This window comes from Saimiri boliviensis, chromosome 11 (assembly GCF_048565385.1).
Source record: "Saimiri boliviensis isolate mSaiBol1 chromosome 11, mSaiBol1.pri, whole genome shotgun sequence".
Lineage (NCBI taxonomy): Eukaryota > Metazoa > Chordata > Mammalia > Primates > Cebidae > Saimiri > Saimiri boliviensis.
Window position 1 is genome coordinate 100,682,454 of NC_133459.1, and position 20,819 is coordinate 100,703,272.

The 20,819-nt window shown below is 36.5% G+C and overlaps 1 protein-coding gene across 3 annotated transcripts; it reads left to right on the forward strand.

The window, feature by feature from the left end:
* Positions 1-2,877: 2,877 nt before the first annotated feature.
* Positions 2,878-18,505, forward strand: LRIF1 (ligand dependent nuclear receptor interacting factor 1). 3 transcript variants are annotated; one of them, XM_074381271.1, is made up of 4 exons: positions 2,878-3,282; positions 13,572-15,069; positions 16,234-16,494; positions 17,294-18,505. In XM_074381271.1, the coding sequence occupies exons 1-4, from the start codon at positions 3,215-3,217 to the stop codon at positions 17,729-17,731; spliced, it is 2,265 nt and encodes a 754-aa protein (XP_074237372.1). In that variant the 5' UTR covers positions 2,878-3,214; the 3' UTR covers positions 17,732-18,505. The 3 variants fall into 3 exon arrangements, with proteins under 3 accessions (XP_074237372.1, XP_010342317.1, XP_074237373.1); XM_010344015.2 differs by having other exon boundaries at positions 2,883-3,282; positions 17,291-18,505; XM_074381272.1 differs by lacking the exon at positions 13,572-15,069 and having other exon boundaries at positions 2,921-3,282; positions 17,291-18,505.
* The last annotated feature ends 2,314 nt before the right edge of the window (positions 18,506-20,819 follow it).

Genomic DNA, 20,819 nt, shown 5'->3' on the forward strand with positions numbered 1-20,819 from the left:
AGGAGGCTGAGGCAGGGGAATCACTTGAAACTAGGAGGTGGAGGTTGCAGTAAGCCAAGATTGTGCCACTGCATTCCTGCCTGGGCCATGGAGCGAGACTCTGTCTGAAAAAAAAAAAAAAAATTGTAGGCCGGGTGCAGTGGCTCACACTTGTAATCCCAGCACTTTGGGAGGCTGAGGTGGGTGGATCATGAAGTCAGGAGTTCGAGACTAGCCTGGCCAACACGGTGAAACCCTGTCTTTACTAAAAATACAAAAATTAGCTAGGGGTGGTGGTGGGCACCTGTAATCCCAGCTACTCTGGAGGTTGAGGCAGGAGAATTGTCTGAACCCAGGAGTAGGAGGTTACAGTGAGCCAAGATTGCACCATTGCACTCCAGCATGGGCAACAGGGTAAGACTCCATTGTAAAAAAAAAAAAAAAAAAAAAAAAAAAAAAGTAAAAAGAAAGATATTTAAGCCTTAGTCTGCATTTCCCAATGAATTTAGAAGAAAAGGTATATATCCTAAGGAGTTCAAAGAACCACCGCTGATCATTCCAATTAGCTTCCACTCCAAAAGGCAATTTCCCTGGTATGAGTTATAAACTGTACTGCAACACCACATTGATAAAAGTCATTACCTATTTATAATGTACCAGCCAGGGCAGTTTTGTGGAGGGGATGGAGTAGTGACTTCCCAACCATTGGCAGGTAAATCCTGCATCTATTTGCATCAGTGGGTCACCTTAGCATGGGTTTTTCCTACTTTGACTTTATCCTGTCTATATCAGGAGCTTGGCTATTGCTACAGGTTTATTTTCAAAGGGTGGTTAATGATAATACCAGACATAAGACAAAAGTTAAAATAATTTCCTCCACCCTCTTCTGCCCATGATGGTCCTTGGCTTTAGCCTGTAATACTCTACACACACACACACCAGTTCTGAAAGTTTCCTACAGATTGAAAATTTCACAGCTGCCTTTTTTTCATAGCTGCCTTTTTTTTTTTTTTTTTTGTAGTGGTGGTTGTTGCTGTTAATTCCTAAAATCTAAACTTCTCTTTTTTTTTTATTTCTCCAGAGGTCAGCAGTCTGTACTGGTTCAACATCTTGATTAGAATCAAGGATTTTAGCTGGGTGCAGTGGCTCACGTCTGTAATTCCAGCAGTTTGGGAGGCCGAGGCAGGCAGCTCATTTGAGGTCAGGAGTTAAGAGATCAGCCCGGCCAAAATGGTGAAACCCTGTCTCTATTAAAAATGCAAAAAAAATGAGCCAGACATGGTGGTGCGTGCCTGTAATCCCAGCTACTCAGGAGGCTGAGGCATAAGAATTGCTTGAATCCAGGAGGCGGAGGTGGCAGTGAGCTGAAATCATGTCACTGCACTCCAGCCTGGAGTGAAAGAGTGAGAGTGAGACCCTGTCTCAAAAAAAAAAAAAAAAAAAAAAAAAAAAAAAAAAAAAATTCAAGGATTTTCATCCTTATCATAAGAGCAATGTGGGAAACTGATTGTTTTAATGTAGTAAGATGATACGATCAAATTAATGTTTCCATAAGGCATCTGTGGCTGCAGCATTAAGAGGAATACAAGAGTGGATATGAGGCTATCACTTAAAGCTTCACTAGACAAAGTAAGCTTGCTCCACAGTAGGAGTAACAGAAATAAAAAGCAGACTTTAAGATATGTAGAAGATAAAATCTGTGAAAGTTGGTTACGAATTATATATTTCGGAATAAAAAGAGGAATGTGTTAAGGATGACACTGGGATTTTGGCATCTTTAATAGAGGGAATTTTTTTTTTCTTTCTAGAGATAGCACTGATAAAGGAAAATGTGTAGTGGGGGGAAGAGAAGAAAGTCCTAAGTGTGGTTTTGAACACGTTTCATTTGAAGGGACTTTTAAAATATCAAAAAGGAGATCTCAACAATTCACGTGAACATCCAGGTACAGATCCCAGAGAAATCAGAAACGGAACATAAATTTATGAGTCACACAGTAGCATAATTCAGTAGGTAAGTACATGGAATGTTCAGCCAGACAACCTGGATTTGGAGCCTGGCTCCATCACTCAAGCTATATGACCTCTAAAAAGTTTTTTTATCCTCTCTGAGCATCAGTTTCCTCATCTGTATATAATAATTCTTCTATTAATCATTAGGAGTAAATTAATTTTGTAAAAAAACTTAAATCGGTGCCACGCACATCCTATTATATATGCATTTGGTGGTAAAATAACGGTGCAGGTGGTAATTCAAGCCAGCAGCATGAATAAAACCACTAAGACAGACGAGACAAGTCTGAGAACAAAAGAGAATCAATGATCAAGATGTAAAGAACTCCCTTGAAAAGCAAGAGATCTTCAAAAGAGATTGTAATGCACCTCCTAAATCTCCTTTCAGAATGTATATGACAATGAGTGAGAGGCAAAGTTTCAGGAAAGAGTAGCAAATGACAAACCTTCAGAGAAGTAGCAACAATAATCGCTGGCCACAGGCAAGCGTCTTAAGTTTTCCCACGCCACGAGTGTACAATAACAAAAAAGCCCGCCGATGTCTTTTAATGCCCTGACGGGAGAGAAAAACTTACACTAGCGGTAGCATAAAAGCAGAAAATTTATGATTGACCCCGGAAACATTTTATTTTGCGTAGGTGTCCGGAGAGCTTTCTTTTGCGATTTGTTGCTTGATCCGGAAGAAAAGATAGCAAACATCACTTGCCATTGGATTGCATCATAAGGGTGGGGCTTTAGCGAACCAGTCACCTTGGCAACCGGACGTGACGACCCCGGAAGACGTTCGACAGAGCTTCGGCTTTCGGCTTCAGTGGGCGGGGCTGGCAGAGCCAGGCTGACTCCGTCGTCACCACTGACAGGGCCCTGTTGGGGGCGGTGCCACCAAGGCCACGCCCCCTGCGCCTGCTCCGGCTGGCTCTGGAGCATTGTCGTAAGCTCTGCGGGGCGGAGACTCGCGCCGATTCCGAGCGTAGGGCTGCGAGAACGCAGACAACTGCCAGGAGCCTTCCGGTTTCTGGTGGGTGAGCCGCGTCGCTCCGAAGCCCGAGGATACACCCTCTTGAGAGCCCGCTGTCTCCCCGCATTAAGGTCAAACCCCTCAGAATTGCCGCGGGCAACTCCAGCCCAACAACATTCCCTCGCTCTGGTTCTCGCCCCTTTGAGAAACTCTGCCCCACACTTCCCACTTTTCCTGGATGAGGTGTCCCCCTTCCTCCCCACTAAAATGTCAAATAACCTCCGGAGGGTCTTCCTGAAACCCGCAGAGGAAAATTCAGGCAACGCCTCGCATTGGTAAGTACCGGTTTCGAACCCTCCCCACGCCCGCCCCTTTGTCCGTCTTAGGGATGTGGAGTCGGCCGTCGCTGTGTAGTTGAGAGGATTTGGAGGCCAGAGAGTGCGCCCCCCAGGCGGGAAGCACGGCACCGCGGCGCTTAAAGCCCGTAGAGCGTTTTCCTCTGGGAAACGTAAAACCTCTTTAGAGCCTGACCCAGCCCCTACCCTGCCTCCGCGGGACTCCAGCGTCTCAAGTTTCATAGGCGGACGGAGTAGATCTCCACGGGAGATGAAATCCAAGATGGCCGACGCCTGTCTGTGACTCAAACCTTCTGGAAGATTCTTGCGCACACGCAGAAACGCAGCAGTCAGCGAGGATTAGCAAGTGCAGCCCTGGTGGCGCTGGACCTTCCGTGAAAATAGTTAACATTTTAATAGTGAGACAGAAAGGGTGTACGATTGAAGAAAGATGGCTTTAGAACATGGAGATGGAATGTTTAAAATTTCGAATAGCTTTATATGAAGAGAGAGAAATAAAAATGGAGAAATCCTCGTGTAAAATCAATCCTTTTGAACAGCGTTTTTGAAGTAGGGTGGAATGAAGAGCCATTTATTGGCTATTTATATTTGACATGAGGAGAGTCTCGTGTTTCTAAGGAAAATATTCTTGTAAATTAGAAAATAGATGATCAATAACTTAGTTTATTTTAAAATTTGTATTAAACGGAAATGAAATGGAGACGATGTTAGCTAAAGCAGAATGTGTTCACTTGTACTCTCACATAGTTAGTCAATGTATCATAAGTGATGAGGAAAAAATAGAGTCTGCAGACTAATAAAATGAAGAACTATGCTGCAAAACTCACAGAAGGAGGTTTCCATTTGAAGAAAATCAGGCTACCTGGGGTTAATCTCAACTGTGCCATTTAGTATTCATGAGGTCAAGTACCTGTTTCCAGTCTGTAAATAATAGCACTTAGAAGTATCTTAAAGATGAGGAGAATGAAATATGTAAAATATGTCATGTGGGAAAATAGTAAAGCACAATTTAAATGTTAGCTGTTACTACTATAAGACTACAACTCTAATTCTGTAGATTTTAGCCCAGGTTTCTTTAATTACAAGTAGATAGAAAACCTGATTGCAATAAAGACCGTAAGTAATGGTGACTCCTTAAAAGCATGCACAGTCTTATAAAAGGAAATGGCCACTAATAGTAATAAGCTAAAATTCTACTGAAGAAGGTCAGGAAAGAACCATTGTATTTCACATCATAAAAAGAGCCATATTTTGGTATACTCATGTGTGTTTCTTTTTAATTTTGTGGTGAAAGTTTGGGGGAAGTGATAGAATGCCCTGTGTTGATATGCAAAAGTAGAATTACTTTTTATGATTAATTTCTGCTGCCCTGCTTTAGTACCTAAATAATGACATCTGACTTAGCTTAATTTATAGAAAATTTGTTTTAGGATTGCATTTTTAAATATAAAAAGTACTATCAACTTTACTTTGTGTGTGTGTACTCTTAAGTCTGTTACCCAATTTCTAATCTTTTGGGGATTTGGAGACTTTTACAAATTACATTCATAAGTCATTTTGAGTTCATTGACTCCTTGATTTATGTATTGTTTTTATTATCTTTGAATATATTTATTTAAATCACTGAAGTTTTACATCATATATTTGTGGCATTTACCAGATGACTTTCTAAAGCTTTGACATTTACTTTGGTTAATGGTTGCATATTTGATTTCATTCTGTTTTGTGAGTAACAAAACATGCAAATACGATTTGGTAAATAATATGATTGACATCAGCCCTTTTAGTTTACTGGAAGCTTAGTTTTCTTATTTTTCTTGTAACATGTTTGATGGTAGTAAATCATTTCTTTTTATAACTTAAATGACTATATGATTTTCTTACTGTTTGTAGCTTTAAAGTTTTCCTGTTACTGCTTACTCAAAATTTTTCAGTAATATAATACAGATTAGTGTATTCTTTGAAGTATCTGTAATTCATCAGAGTATAAAATGTAAAACCAAAATTTAATCTTAGCATACAAAGGAAAAATCTGGAAGATATTCATTTTGATTTGGGTTTTATTGTGAAAGAACAAAGTAAGAGTCAGAATGTTTCGTGGAAAGAAGCTTTAAAGTTGTAGAGACTTGGGTTCATATCCTAGTTTACCACTTATTATCAGTACAGTTTAAACATTTGAATGAAAAAACATTCATTTAGTGCCTACTGTGTATGATAGACTGTGCTAAATGGGAAGACTGATTAAATAATAGGATATGGGCTGTTTCCAGCCTTACAGTCATGATGAAGGAGAAGAGAAGTAGAGTTGATATGGTAAAGGAAGAGAATAGACGAAGGGAGTTGGAGGAAAGATTCCAGAAACAGCTGAGTTGGAAGACATAAGTATTAGCCATCCAGTTAAAAGATGAATACAGGATATGCTTATGCAGAGTACTGGTAAATAAAACATCTGTATAGTTTATTGCTAATGATTGATATTTGTTGCTTGATTCTGTACCTATCCTGCTTGATTCTGTACAAGCAGGATAGGTAGATAGCTCTTAAAGGTACTGTTTGCCCTACTAGGGAGATTAGACTTCATCTACTGGAAATTGTTCAGAGTATTTTAAGAAAAAGACTGACATAGGTGTACATTTTAGATAACTGACAGCAGTGTGGATTTGAGGGTGAGTGATCAACATGAAAGGATTCTATTTCAGTTGTCTTTACAGAAATTGTGAGGGCCTGAACTGCTGCAGTACAGTAGGGATTGGATTCAAAGAAATACAGAAGAGAAGATAAACCAATTTTTTAATGAATTGGCAGGAAGAAAGGGGGATCAGTTATGATGCCAGTTTTCTGAATGGATATTGGTAAATTAGGAAGAAAGGGGGATCAGTTATGATGCCAGTTTTCCAAATGGATATTGGTAAATTAACTGAGATAAGGAACACATCAAGAAAGCAGTCAGATGTTTGGATATGAAACTCAGGCTGAGTCAGAACTGAGACTGGAAACTTGGGAAGCATCACTTTATAGGTACTATAATGAAAGCCTGTGATTATATATTCCACAGTAATAAGAATTAAGATATCATGTGATTGGCTGTAGGCAGCTATCTTCACATAACCGCCTGTATTCAAATGGGAAGCTAAACTTAAGTGTTCTCAGCAGGGGGATTGGTTTGATTAGAATGATAATGCTTCATTGTCAATTCAGTATGCATTTTGTTGTGTACAGTGTTTTATTTTGTGATTTGTATGAGTGTGTCTGTGTATGTTTGTGTGAGGGAGAGACAGGCACACGTACTATACAGTCTGAATGAAATCTGTCATTAATGTCTCAGTTTCTACATTTGAATTTTTTGGACCCTGTTATGATGGGGTTACGCTAAAGTAAATACAAAAAGTAGATAAAATTTCTCAAGGGGAGTGTGTAATTCTAAGTAAGTTATCAAATATTTCTAAAGCTCCATTTTCTCAAGTATAAAATGGGAGTGCAGTTCATAACTTGTTGGACTGTATTAGGATTAGAATTAGTAACAACTGTTACTATCTATCACGTACGCAATACATGGTACATATTGGATAGATTACCATGTTACATACATATATTATGTTCTGTATATACATAATGTAAGATCGAATAATAAGATAGAAAAGGATTTCCTAGCAGGTTAAAAAATTGTATTTTGTAAAAATATCTACAAAATGTTAACTGGCCGTCAACATTTTTGCTAGTTTATTTCTGATATGATGCAAATGCCTCATATCAATATTAGAATAGTAAAAACTGTCAGAAGTTATGTAACATTACCAATATGTTTAATGTGCCCTTTTACTAAATTTCTCATATTTTTAAAAGACCTTACCTTACTTTATTCTCAGAAACCAATTGCATATTTAATGGAAGATGATAACTATTAGGCTCCCAGACAGTCATTTCGTTTATTTCTCATAGCGAGCCTTTTTCCCCCCATTTAACATTTAACAAATGAAGAAACAGATTCCAAGAGGATAAGTAAATTTTCCAGTCAACTTATAATTATAAGAACCAGAATTAGAAGCCCGTAATCTTTCTAATATATTACTCTTTTCTCTTTTAAAGTGTTAAGCTGTGTTATATATCAAATATAGTTTCTCAGTTTGAACACCAACTGGTTTAAAATAATTACCTTAAAGTAATTAGTTTACCAAATTAGAAAATAGGATGCAGAATCTCATTCCAGTTTTAGTTCTGACATTAGCCTGCAGAATATGATATATCAGAAAACAGAATCGTTGTAGGATTTCAGTTATTCAGTCTCTTCAATGGAACCCTTCTTCTAGATATGAAAAACTGCATATTGATGGAAGGATTATGAATTTTGCCCTGATTTATGTCTTCTCTCCTTAGCATTGTGCATTTCAGTTTAATTTTTAGAACTCTACATTTTGTTAAAAAGAAATTATGGATTTTTTAAAAAATTAGAACTTGTAGGATTCAATTCAGCCAACATTATTGTGTGGAAGTTCCAGTTTCTGAATTAGGTGCAGAGTATGTAGATATGAATAGGATAATCTATCCTGTAGGAATTTATGGTCTGTGGTAGATTATGTGAATCTTACTGATATGTTGACATGGAAGAAGCTTCATTTTTTTTTTCTTTTTGGAGGAGAAATAGAGGAAAAGAGCGGGAAAAATCTAGTGATCAGATTTGAAAATAGCTCATACGGTATAATGTTTTTATAAAGCAGAAATACAGAGGTCATAAAATATTATGCATGGTATTGAAAGAATAATTAAAAAAGCCTTTCTTACCTTAAGGAATTTCAGTCTTATTGAATGAAACAATAACTTTACTCATTTTTTAAAATTAGCTAATAAAGTCAATAAAGAAAGCATTATATAATTTCCAACATTAGTGGCACCAATAGGAATGCATTAGGGATTCCAAGTTGGAAGAAATTAAGCTTGAGTGACTGGCAGATATTTTATGGAGAAGATAGAATTTGAAACTCATTTTGTTGGAGAAGAAAAATAATACTTGGAGTAAGTAATGTAATGTACATGGCATATTTCAGCAAAGACAAGTTGTGGGTGGTTTTGTTGTAGAGATTGGTTGGGGCTAGTTTGTAAATGATTTTCATGTCAAGCTTAATTGTCAATGATGAATACTAAAACTTTGAATGGGAGGTAACAGTATGAAAAAAAAATTTAATCTACCAGAGATACATAATAGTCAATAGTGGCTGCAGTCAGAAAAACTTAACATCAGCAAAATACTGTAGGGATGAGAATGATGAGTGCTAGACACATCTGTTGAGGATCTCATCTAGATAGTGGAAGTCACAATGATGAAGAAAGAAAAGATGAAATAGGTTAAATAGGAAACCTTATAGACTTGATTCAGTATGCATTTATTAAATGTTTAACTTTTGTAAGGACAAGGTTATGCGGGTATACAAGGTTATGTGGATGAATTTAAAGTAAATAAGAACGATGATAAAGACACATCAGTGATCACCAGGTGATTTAAAACCTATATGATGTGGAAAATATTGGTGCTGCCACATGATTGAGTGGTAGGATTGACTACTGGTTTTCAACAGAGAGTAATTTTAACTTGCTGGTTTTAAAATGTTGGTATTAAAAATGAAAATGTTTGGTAAGACATCACAAATATGGAACTGATGTCAATTCCAGTAGGGGAAAGGAATTAAAGGATATAATTATGGGAGTCATTATTTCAAAAAAGGTAGTTGAAAATAGTTGAAGCCATGAGAATTGTTGCAGTCTTTAAGGAAGAATATCTTAAAGGAGAAAAACAGGGTCAAGAACTGTACTTGCTGGGATAGTTACAGCAGAATGCTTATAATGCAGAAAATGAGTAAGAGAACATTAAGGAAGTCAAGAGAAATAAATTGTACATAGTGGAAACCGTGATAGGAAAGAGGATCAAGGTGGAAGGATAATTAGTTGCAACAGAGAGCACCTAGGGAATGAACATAAAGACAGATTTAACTGTGAGAACATATTAGTAATCTTTGAGAATGAAGTTTTAGTAGGATAATAGGAAAGAAAATGGACTGCAAAAAAAAGTAGGCTTCAAGGTAACTTTCTGGCGTATCACGTAATTGTGGTTTGTTAACACCATCTGCCAACTTCCTGTCACTAAACTTGCCACTTAGTTCACCATCTAGCTCACTGTCTTCTCTCTAATCCTGTGTGATTTCAGTATCCATACAGATGGATAATCTCTTTGTCACCTCATCTTTATTACAGAAATTGTTTTCCCCAATAATCTTATTCTCTGTTCTGTTGCACCTACCTATTTTTGTAGTCATTATTAGGTGAAATTGCTGCATCAACAAAATTGTTTCATGCATTCTGTTTTCTAAATGCCAATACCTGTATTTCTAGCTGACTTGTTTAACTGTTCCTATTGTAACTGTTAACTTTATCTGGCCCCACAGACCAATAATCCCTTTATTTATCCCTATACTTTATCCTTTTATTCTCTTATTTTCTTCCTACCCAGTTTAGATTCTCTGTTTCATTTTAATAACTCTTATCAATACCTTACATTCTTTTGACCTTCTTTGATTTTTTTTGCACCTTTCTGATGCCACCCTGGATGAACTCAATGTGCTTTCTCTTTGTCTGTGCTTGATGTGGCAAGGAAAATCTCAAGAGTACAGATTAGCACCGCTATAAATTCATAACCACTATCTGTCTTCTTATACCATCAACGCATCCTGGTAACTCTGATGTTTTCTGTGGTCAGTTTACCCCTTCACAAAAACTGTTTCAAATCTTTGATTCTCTTCAAAGCTTCCCATATTTTTGCTGTTACTTTTATCAAATGATGTCATGCAATTTTTCAGAAAGAAAAGTCTTTAAATAAGAATTACTTAAGCCTTCTAACACCAAAGCTACATGTTTACCTGAAAATGCACCTAGCCTCTCCTCAAGTGTTCCAGTGGAAGGAGCTAGCTCTGTAGCACTCTTTGAGGTTCAGTCCCTCCACTGGTCTCTCTGGTTTCCATTTCCTAACTCCTCCTCATTGTGTATCCCTCTTTTTCCTTTATTACCAGTTTCTTCCCTTGACTTAGCTCACATGAGTATTTACATATGTTCTGGTTTATCTGACCTTAAGAAAAAGGAAAGATCCTTTCTTTGATTTCATTTATTCCTGTAGCTACCTGCCACTCTTTCTCTTCCTCTTGACAAAGTTTAAAAAGAGTTGTCTCCTTGCTTTTTTTATATCCACTCCTCAGCAACTTCTCTCCCCTGCCACACTGCTCTTATTAAAGTCATCAGTGATCTTCACAGCATGATTTCCAGTGTACATTTTTAATCCTCATCCTATTTGGCATCTCAGAAACTTTTAGTAGAATTGCCCAATTTTCTTAAAATCCTCTCTTCTTTTGGCTCACATTGCAGCAGAAGCAATGGTTTTCTTCCTGCGACTCAAGAATAATGGGAAGCCACGGCAATGTTTTAAGCAGGGAAAGATCAGTTTTAGTGTGCTGAGTAAATTGAAAGGTAGAAGATATGATTGAAGAAAAAAATCAATCATTAAGCATTGTAGTATTCTAACCCAGAGATGATGTTTGCTTCGAGTAGAGTGGTAAGTTGATTTGGAGGAACTGAACAGATCAAAGGAAATTTAGGAGACAGTATCAACAGGATTTTGTGATAATTGAATATAGGGAATAAGAAAGCAGGATTTACCCATTCTGACTTAAGGCATCTAAGGTAGATAAGGTGCTATTTAGCAAAGAAAACCCTGGAGAAGATGGAATTTGGGAGATTAGGATGGGCAGAGATCTGCTCACCATGTTGAATTTTAAGAACATTTGAGATTCTGAATGAAAATGTTAAAAGGAAATTTGTATGTATAAGCCTAAATCTCAAAGAAGCCACAGATAAAAATATTTGAAATTGTTGATATGTAAGTGATAATTTAATTGATGTTCTGCATTGAGAACAAAGCAACTAAGGAAATAGAGTACAAAATAGGAAGAGAAGGATTCTTTCTAAGCTTTGGTAAACTCCCAACATTTGAAAGTTGATTCAAAAGTATGAGTTGGCAAGCAAGACTGAGGAGCCACTACAGAGGCTCTTGTTATCTTTTGATTTTTAAAAGTCGATTAAAATGTAAGAATGCATAAAAACGAGTGGGCAAGATTAGGCCCAGAGGCTACAGCTTACTGACCCTTTTTTTCCTAATGAGCCTGGTGCTTACATTATAACAAATACTTGGTAAATTTTTGTGTAATGAATTAATATTGAATATGTTCTTATCCAGGTCAAATATGCTTTTCTTGAGGTGAAGGGAGGTAATAAAGGTGGATTTTTCCTCTTAAAGCCCTGAAAGCAAGAATTCATCCTTTTCTTTGGAGTTATTCTCTTTAGAAGTTAACTCTTAATTTATTAAAAGTCAGTGTATGATCAGCCTGGGCAACATAGCAAAACCTTACCTCTACAAAAAGTAAAAAAAAATAGCTGGGTATGGTGGCATGCACCTGTAGTCCCAGCTACTTGGGAAGCTGAGGTGGAAGGATGACTTGATCCCAGGAGGTGGAGGTTGCAGTGAACTGAAATTTGCACTGACACTCCAGGCTGGATCACAGAGCCGGACCGTGTCTCAACAACAACAACAACAACAACAACTACAAAAGGTCAATTTAATATTTTGACCCACTCTCAAGTATTCAAAAGACTGCTTTACATTTTTGTAAGGATATAATAATGTTATTTGAACTGCAGAAAGGAAAACCTGAGTTCCAGCATTTCCATGGATACATAGAATTTTTGATACTGATTTTTATTAAGACCTGAGAGTTTTTAAAACATACGTAATTATAAAAAATAAAAATAATAAAATAATAAAAAATACCTAATTATTATCATTATTTGCCCTTGAACTTTTTATTAATACCTGAGTTTATTAATAAAATAATACCAGAGATTTTTATTAATTAAAAACATGCCTGCTTATTATCATTATTATTATTTGCCCTTGAAATGTTTTCTTTATTTGATCTTAGTTGTCTAAGACCATGCTAGGTCTGTAGAATATGGACACTGCACTCATATTGTTAGAATTTAACATGAGAGACAGTCTGTAGATAAGCAAACATACGAATATGTGATAACAATCTATGATATAGATCATGAAGGAAGCTAGCAAGTCTAATGTTATAGATTAATTATGAAGGAAGGACAGATTAGAGTGGTCAGAAAATGTATCTCTTGAGAAATATTGTTTATGCCAAGACTTGAAGTATGTGAAGAGTTGGTTTGGGGGTGGAGTACCTAGGTAGAGTGACTGTATGTGTGATGACCCTGAATCCCATGAAAGCTCAATATTTCCAGGAGCTGAAAGATGTTTTAGATAAAAATAAGGTAAGATATCTTTATTCAAGTCATCTCCAAATAACTAATTATGCAAACAGAGATTAGTATATATTGACTTTTCTTAAGATCAGACAATCTATACTAAGAAATAATTCAAGGCATGGGGGTCAGAATTGATTCAGTTAAACAAAATTTATTTCAAGTCTGTTCCATGTTGATTGAAAACCATTCAGCTGAAATGACAGTGCTATTATATGTATGGATTGATAGGCGATTGACTGTTGACTAGTATATATAATTGCTTTACCAAGGACTATTTAGCACTAAACCTCAAATGTGCTGAAACAGTAATCAGAAGAAAATGATTCCTATGTCAGCAGTTCAGTGAAGTCGGCAGTACAAAAATGTGGCAGACTAGGGTAACACCATGAGAGAGATCTTAAGCAAAAAAAGAATGGCTGACAGTAGAACTTGTGAGTTATGATAGGAAGAAGACAGAACAGATTGGGGAGGGAGAAGACTAAGAGAAATGGAATAAGAGTAAGGGGAGAGGGAATGAGAATCTTCAGTTAGAGTAGAGGAGGAGGACAAGAGGAAAGATCTCAGGGAAAGTGGCAAGGAAGGATGCTAATAATTTAAGAGGAGCCTACTTTAGTAGCATAATTTTATATATGGCAAAACCTTAGATATGTCTACTTTTAGTCTTAGGAATAAATGTTATTATCTCATACCCATTGCCTAATCATGTAAGAAGCTGACTATATTATTATCTCTTCTACTTCAAAATCTTTGTTTTGCAGTTTTTCACTTTGAAAACTCAAATGGAAAATTATATACTTTAATTATATTTTAATATTTAAAAATAATTACAAATACTTATTTTTAAATAAAATGTGTATACCATGTAGTATGTTGTATTTATTTACTCATAATGTTCTTTTAAGTGTTTCAGGCTGCATGTACCAAGTAGTTCAGACGATTGGCTCGGATGGAAAAAATCTTCTGCAATTACTTCCAATTCCTAATTCTTCTGGAAATCTTATACCACTAGTTCAATCTTCAGTCATGTCTGATGCTTTGAAAGGGAATACAGGAAAACCAGTTCAAGTTACTTTTCAGACTCAGATTCCCAGCTCTTCCACAAGTGCATCAGTTCAATTGCCCATTTTTCAGCCAGCCAGTTCTTCAAACTGTTTTCTTACAAGAACAGTAGATACATCAGAAAAAGGTAGAATTACTTCTGTGGGAACTGAAAATTTTTCTTCATCAATGTCTAAAGTCCAGAGTCATGGTGTGAAAATTGATGGACTCACCATGCAGACATTTGCTGTTCCTCCCTCAACACAAAAAGACTCATCTTTTATTGTAGTTAATACCCAGAGTCTCCCAATGACTGTGAAGTCTCCAGTTTTGCCTTCTGGGCATCATTTACAGATTCCAGCCCATGCTGAAGTGAAATCTCTACCAGCGTCGTCATTGCCTCCTTCAGTGCAGCAAAAGATATTTGCAACTGCCACCACCAGTACCTCAGGAATGGTTGAGACCTCTCAAATGCCAACTGTTATTTATGTATCTCCTGTAAATACAGTGAAAAATGTAGTCACCAAGAACTTTCAAAACATTTACCCAAAACCTGTTACAGAAATAGCAAAGCCAGTAATACTAAATACCACACAAATTCCAAAGAATGTTGCTACAGAGACACAATTGAAAGGTGGTCAGCATTCTCAAGCTACTCCAGTGAAATGGATTTTCCAAGATAAGCTGCAGCCTTGTACGCCATCTCTTGTTCCTGTTAAGTCTTCAAATAATGTGGCTTCAAAGATTTTAAAAACTTTTATAGATAGGAAAAATTTGGGAGATAATACTGTAACTATGCCACCATTGAATACCATCAATCCTAGTGGGACACAATCCAAAAATATGCCTATTAAAGATAATGCTTTGGTTATGTTTAATGGGAAAGTCTATCTGTTGGCTAAAAAGGGAACAGATGTTCTGCCATCACAAATTGACCAACAGAAATCTGTTTCTCCTGATACTCCACTAAGAAAAGACACGTTACAGATAGTGGGTCCAAGTCCAGTCACAGAAATATCCAAAGAGGTGGTAAATATGGTTTTGGCTAAAAGTAAATCTTCCCAGATGGAGACAAAATCACTTTCCAATACCCAGCTTGCTTCCTTGGCCAATCTAAGGGCAGAGAAGAATAAAGTGGAGAAACCATCTCCTACCACAAATCCACATATGAACCAATCCAGTAACTACTTAAAACAGAGTAAGACTTTATTAACAAATCCAATCTTTCCAGATGGATTTAGTACAGGACACAATGCCCCCAGAAAAGGAAGTATCCTCCAGAGCGTAGAGAAAATAAGTTCCTCTGTTGATGCAACAACTGTTACTTCACAACAGTGTGTTTTCAGAGACCAAGAACCAAAGGTAATTTTCCCATGTCAGGGTGCTCTTTTTATGTATCTATATAGAAAAGTTTGTTTTTTTTAATTCTCAAGGTTATCTGTGATATCTCTTTCCCCCTACCAACCCTGTCACACACAGACTTTACACCTATGAGTATTTAATTAAGTCAAAACTTCCATCTGAGCAAATTTGAGAAGGAGTACAATTAATCTTTCTCTTGAATCACTTGGCATGCCAATTCTTTAAAACAATGTAAACAAAAATGTCACAGAGTAACAAGGCTTAGGAGAGTTGGAGAAGGATAATGTGAATTCAAAGTTTAGTAAAAATATGTGAGTATATGTATATATACACATGTATGTATGTTCATATCTAATAGCTTTTTTAGTATATGAAGAAATCGGTGCATGTAAAATAGTTGGTTTTGGGGTTTTGTGTGCATGCGTGCGTGTGTGTGTGTGTGTGTGTGTGTGTGGTGGTGGTGGTGGTATACCATGGAAAAGGTGGGATAGGGCTAATTGGTACTTTCAGTAATTGTGGAAATAAGATTTTATCAGCATCTTTGATGGGTTGATTATTTTTTGGTAGACAAATTTCCTTTTCTTTTTTATTAGCTCTTTGTGACTCCTCAACTACTCAACATGTCCACATAGTTACCTTTATGTTTGACTTAAGGTTTGTGTGTCTGTGTGCTTACTAGGTATTTGTACCCACCATTTTCTTGCTTACTTAGAGGTCTGCTTAATAATTTCTCCCTTTCAGTACAGAATTCATTGAATTCCAGAGATGTAAGGAGGTAAATTCTGATTGCTAAATACAAGACTGATAAAAGCATGTGTGATTTTTCCAGAAGACTACAATTCCTAAATAATGTCATATATGTTATTTTAATGTTGTCATTAGGCTGTATTCTCATTTCAGTTGTTTGAGAATTGACTACTCATTACCTTTCCAGTTCAACAAATTAAATGAGAAATTGTAGGGGTGGAGTATTTTAAGTTTGTGCTTATATTCAGTTTTTTGAGTTTGGGTGGTAAGGCAAGGATAATATAAACCAATCCTTTAGGATTTTAAAGCATGATATGTTCTTTTATGTAAGATGAAATAATCACTTAGTTGCTTGTTTAATAAAGTAACTTGAATAATTAGCAGTATTGTTTGTATGTTTTCTTTTCCTAATTCCAGATCCATAATGAGATGGCATCAACATCAGAAAAAGGTACTCAAGGAAGAAATGACAAGAAAGATTCTCAAGGAAGAAGTAATAAGGCATCACATCTGAAGAGTGATGCTGAATTTAAAAAGACATTTGGCCTTACTAAAGATTTGAAAGTGTGCCTTACTCGAATTCCTGACCATTTGACCTCTGGAGAAGGTTTTGATTCCTTTAGCAGTTTGGTAAAGAGTGGTACTTACAAAGAGGTGAAGGAAGGAGAGAGAAAACAGGTAGGTAATACATTTCAGTGTATTCTTCATAAGTAGTACAAGTGATACATGAATATTAAATTTCTTGATTTGGTTTTTAGCCTTGTGCATTAGTATAAATGTTGATTGTTACTGGTTTTGCAAATATATATATTGTACCAAAACGATATTTTAAAGAACCGTATATGCACAGGTAAAAATGCATCCACAGTTAAAGATGTGTTTTGTTTTTATTAACCTGGTTTTTTTTCCTTTATAAGAAAATGGCCATAGCTTTTTAACTGGTCATCCTACTTTGAGGATTCTATCTAAAGGAAATAATTCAAATGTGGTGGAAGATATAAGCATGCATATGTTCTTAACTTTTAAGCAACTTATTTAGCTGATAATGATAAATGTCTATTAACTTTCCCTACTGTCATTTCACTTAACAAATGTCATTAAGACTAGTAAACCTTTTCTAATGAAAATCCTCCACATGTGCCTGCTGTGTAAAGGAAAAGAAAAAACTAAATCAATTGTATTTCTCAAGCGCTTCATAAGTGTTAGAATATTTCTGTGGTAGATCAGTATACCTTCTAAACTTGACTTGAGCAAGAAAATGTGAATTAGGCAACTTTTTCTTACTGAATATGATTAAGACATTTTGGTACCACACAGTTAGAAATGTTTCTTTCTTTCTGTAGTTGTCCTCTGTAAATTTTGTTAATTGTAATAGCTAAATATTTGTTTCTGCAGATTTGTTAAATTTGATAGTATACCATGAATTTAGCAATAAAATTTTGTTTTTGTTTTGGAATGTTATTTAACATTGCAGCAGAATTTTGATAAGAAAAGAAAAGCAAAAACTGTTAAGAAGATGGATCACATAAAGAAGAGAAAAACAGAGAATGCTTATAACACAAACATAAATGGAGGAGCTAGTGTCACCATTTCTCAACCCCTAAGCAGTATTTTACCAACTTCAGATGTGTCACAACGTAACACTCTCACAAGTTGCAGCAAAACCAGACAAGAAAAGAGAACTGAGATAGAATACTATACCCATGAGAAGCAAGAGAAAGGCACATTGAATTCAAATGCAGCTTATGAACAAAGTCATTTCTTCAATAAAAACTATACTGAAGATATTTTCCCAGCAACACCGCCAGAGTTAGAAGAAACCATTCGAGATGAAAAAATAAGAAGACTTAAGCAGGTGCTGAGGGAGAAAGAAGCAGCTCTTGAAGAAATGCGTAAGAAGATGCACCAAAAATAAAGTCTCCTGTACTTAAAGACTTCAATAGAATAGCTGTTTTGAAAAATATACTTTTGCATTAATAAGTTAATTGTAGATGTGTTCTGAAAGTGTCTTTGAATATGAAACTTGTTTTTTCATCAGTTGATGATAGAACTTTAAGGAGTACAGAAAAGATGATTCACATATAACTTGTGAGTAATTTACATGGGGTATCTAAACCTTTGTCTTAGATACCTTTTTTTGGAAGGAGAAATTTTATATTTTTCTATTTTAACTAGAATTCTCCAAGTTTGAATATTTGGGCAGGGTTTTTTTTATTCTTTGTATCTTTACCTAAATTGCTCAGGCATTATTCCATCAGTAGATAATGACTGTGTATTACTGAAACGTTATAATCCAAGAGAGGAAATCAGCTCCAAACTTAGCTTTTCCAGTCGATTTGTATATGTACTTGCTTGATCTCTTTACCCTTAAAATGAATGATACCTTGTGTCACCATTGTTATTTTTTTTTTAATGTCATAAGATAATATGTATTATGGCAACATTACTTAAGCATTCAAACATTTCTCAAGAATGAGCAACATTTGTAACTTTACAATGTAATTTTATATAATCCAAAGTGTAGTTTAGAATTCAGCCTATTTGATGTTTTGTTTGCTTATAGTGATGTATTGTTCCCAGGCAAATGCTTTTTTTTTTTTTTTGAGTATGTACATATGTTACTGAGATTGTGTAAAAAGTAGATCTTGAACAGTTGTCATGTTTAATATTTTTTAAACTTTAAAGTGTATTTTCTCTGTCTGGTTAATTTTTGATTTGGGAAAGTTTTGGAGGGGTGTAGGGATGGGGATTAAGGATGGGGAGTTAGCTGAGCACAGTGGTATGTGTTTAGTTCCTGCTACTCAGGAGTCTGAAGTGGGAGAATTGCTTGAGCCTAGGAGTTTGAGGCCAGCCTGGGCAACACAGTGCGACCCTGTCTCTTTAAAAAAGAGAGAGAAAGGAGGAGGTGAATAAGGTTATTAAAAAATGATCAGGCCAAGCATGGGCTCATGCCTATAATCCCAGCAGGCACCTGTAATCCCAGCTACTCAGGAGGCCAAGGCAGGAGAATTGCTTGAACCCGGGAGGTGGAGGTTGCAGTGAACAGAGATCATGCCATTGCACTCCAGCCTTGGCAACAGAGCTAGACTCAGTCTCAATAAATAAATAATCAGCAAATCTCTGGAAGTAAGAGAGGTTAAAGAAAAAAAAATCTGTGCAATGGCAACAAAAGAATGGTAAATCAAAATATGAAAAGGATTGAAACAAATATACACCTCAGCTAGACTTCGCTGCTTTTTCTTTTAGTAACAGCTGTTTTGTGATATAATTCATGTATTGTAAAATCCAGCTTTTTAAAGTATACAGTTCACTAGTTTTTGTTACATTTACAGAGTTGTGCAACTACTAACATGTAGAGAGCCAGCCCCCATACCCCACCCTTGGGTACTCCAAGTTTGGTGGTGACAAAGGAATGAGAAAAAGATTAAGAATGAAAGTGGAACCAGGGGGACATCACTTGTAATGGAGGCAGTGAAGGCCCTGAGCTTAGGTTCTCCACAGTATTTATTGGTTATAATCACTTTGATCTATAGGGTCGGCAGTGGAGTGATGGTGAGGAGAGGATGACAGGATGGTGGGGTGAATCAGCCAGAACCAAATCAGTGAGCTGGAACTGGTGCATCATTCTAAAGATTGATAACAGTGGCAGTTTGGGAGTTTCACAAAACAAGAACATGTGGTTATCTATAGATTGCATTCTAGGTGCAGCTGGAGGGAGTGAGTCTCACAAGGAGCTACAAGTCTGGTTACTTGTAACAAAGGGGGTTTTAAGTCCTTGAGCATTTTGTGTACTCTGAGTCAAGGTTACTCTGTACCTGGAACATGAAGGCTTTGGGAAATTTGCCTCCCGAGAGGCCTGACACAGTTTGCAGCAGTTTATTGTTCCCAGTACTTGTAACATTTTATGGAGGCACTCTGCAAGCTCTTCCACCATTTCCCCCAACATTAACGCTGTAATTTCACAACATTTTCAAGATATTCAAAACATCCCCCCAACAAACTTTATACCCATTAGCAGTCATTCCCTATTCCCTCTCCCTCTGCCGTAGGCAACCACTAAAAAGTTTTGTGTCTTTACGGAATTGCCTGTTGTGAACATTTCATATATATGGAATCATTCAATAGGTTTTCCTTTGTGATTGGTGTCTTTTAGCCTAATGTTTTCAAGATTTATCCATGTTGTAGCATTTATCAATACTTCATTATTTATTGCTGAATAATATTCCATCATGGATATACCACACTTTACCCATTCGTTATGAACATTTGGGTGGTTTCCACTTTCGGCAACTACAAATAATGTTGCTGTATATATTTGTGTACAAGTTTTTTAAATGGGTATATATTTTCAATTCTCTTGGGTATATACCTAGGCCTGTAATTGCTGGGTCATACAATAACTGTTGATGTTTTGAAAAGCTGCCAAACTATTCCAGTCAGGTTTCTCTCTCCCTACACTACTTAAACAGATATTGTCAAGGTCACCAGTGACTTCCATATTACTAGATTGTCATCTTGATTTTTCAGCAGAATGTAATTTCATGAATCATAACTTCCTTTGAAAAATGTTTAAACATTTTATCATAGAACCAGTGCAAATGTAGAAAATTAGAAAATATAGGCCAGGCACGGTGGCTCACACCTCTAATCCCAGCACTTTGAAAAGCTAGGGTGGGCGGATCACCTAAGGTAAGGAGTTTGAGACCAGACCAGCCAACATGGCAAAACCCCGTCTCTATGAGAAATACAAAAATTAGCTGGGCATGGTTGTGTGCACCTGTAATCTTGGCTACTGGGAAGGCCAAGGCAGGAGAATCGCTTAAACCTGGCAGATGGAGGTTGCAGTGAGCTGAGGTCATGCCATTGCACTCCAGCCTAGGCAGCAGAGTGAGATGTGTCTCAAATACAGAAAGGAAGAAAGGGAGAGAGAAAAGAGAAGAAGGAAGGAAGGGAGCGAAGGGCAGGTGAAATATTAAAAATTAAAAATATATCAAGTGAAATGT

What these genes read in the sequence shown, in the direction of transcription:
- LRIF1 (XM_010344015.2), top strand. Translation starts at nt 3,215, where the DNA reads ATGTCAAATAACCTCCGGAGGGTCTTCCTGAAACCCGCAGAGGAAAAT. An exon ending in TCAGGCAACGCCTCGCATTG is followed by an intron (nt 3,283 to 13,571) that starts GTAAGTACCGGT and finishes TGTTCTTTTAAG; the next exon opens with TGTTTCAGGCTGCATGTACC. An exon ending in TCAGAGACCAAGAACCAAAG is followed by an intron (nt 15,070 to 16,233) that starts GTAATTTTCCCA and finishes TCCTAATTCCAG; the next exon opens with ATCCATAATGAGATGGCATC.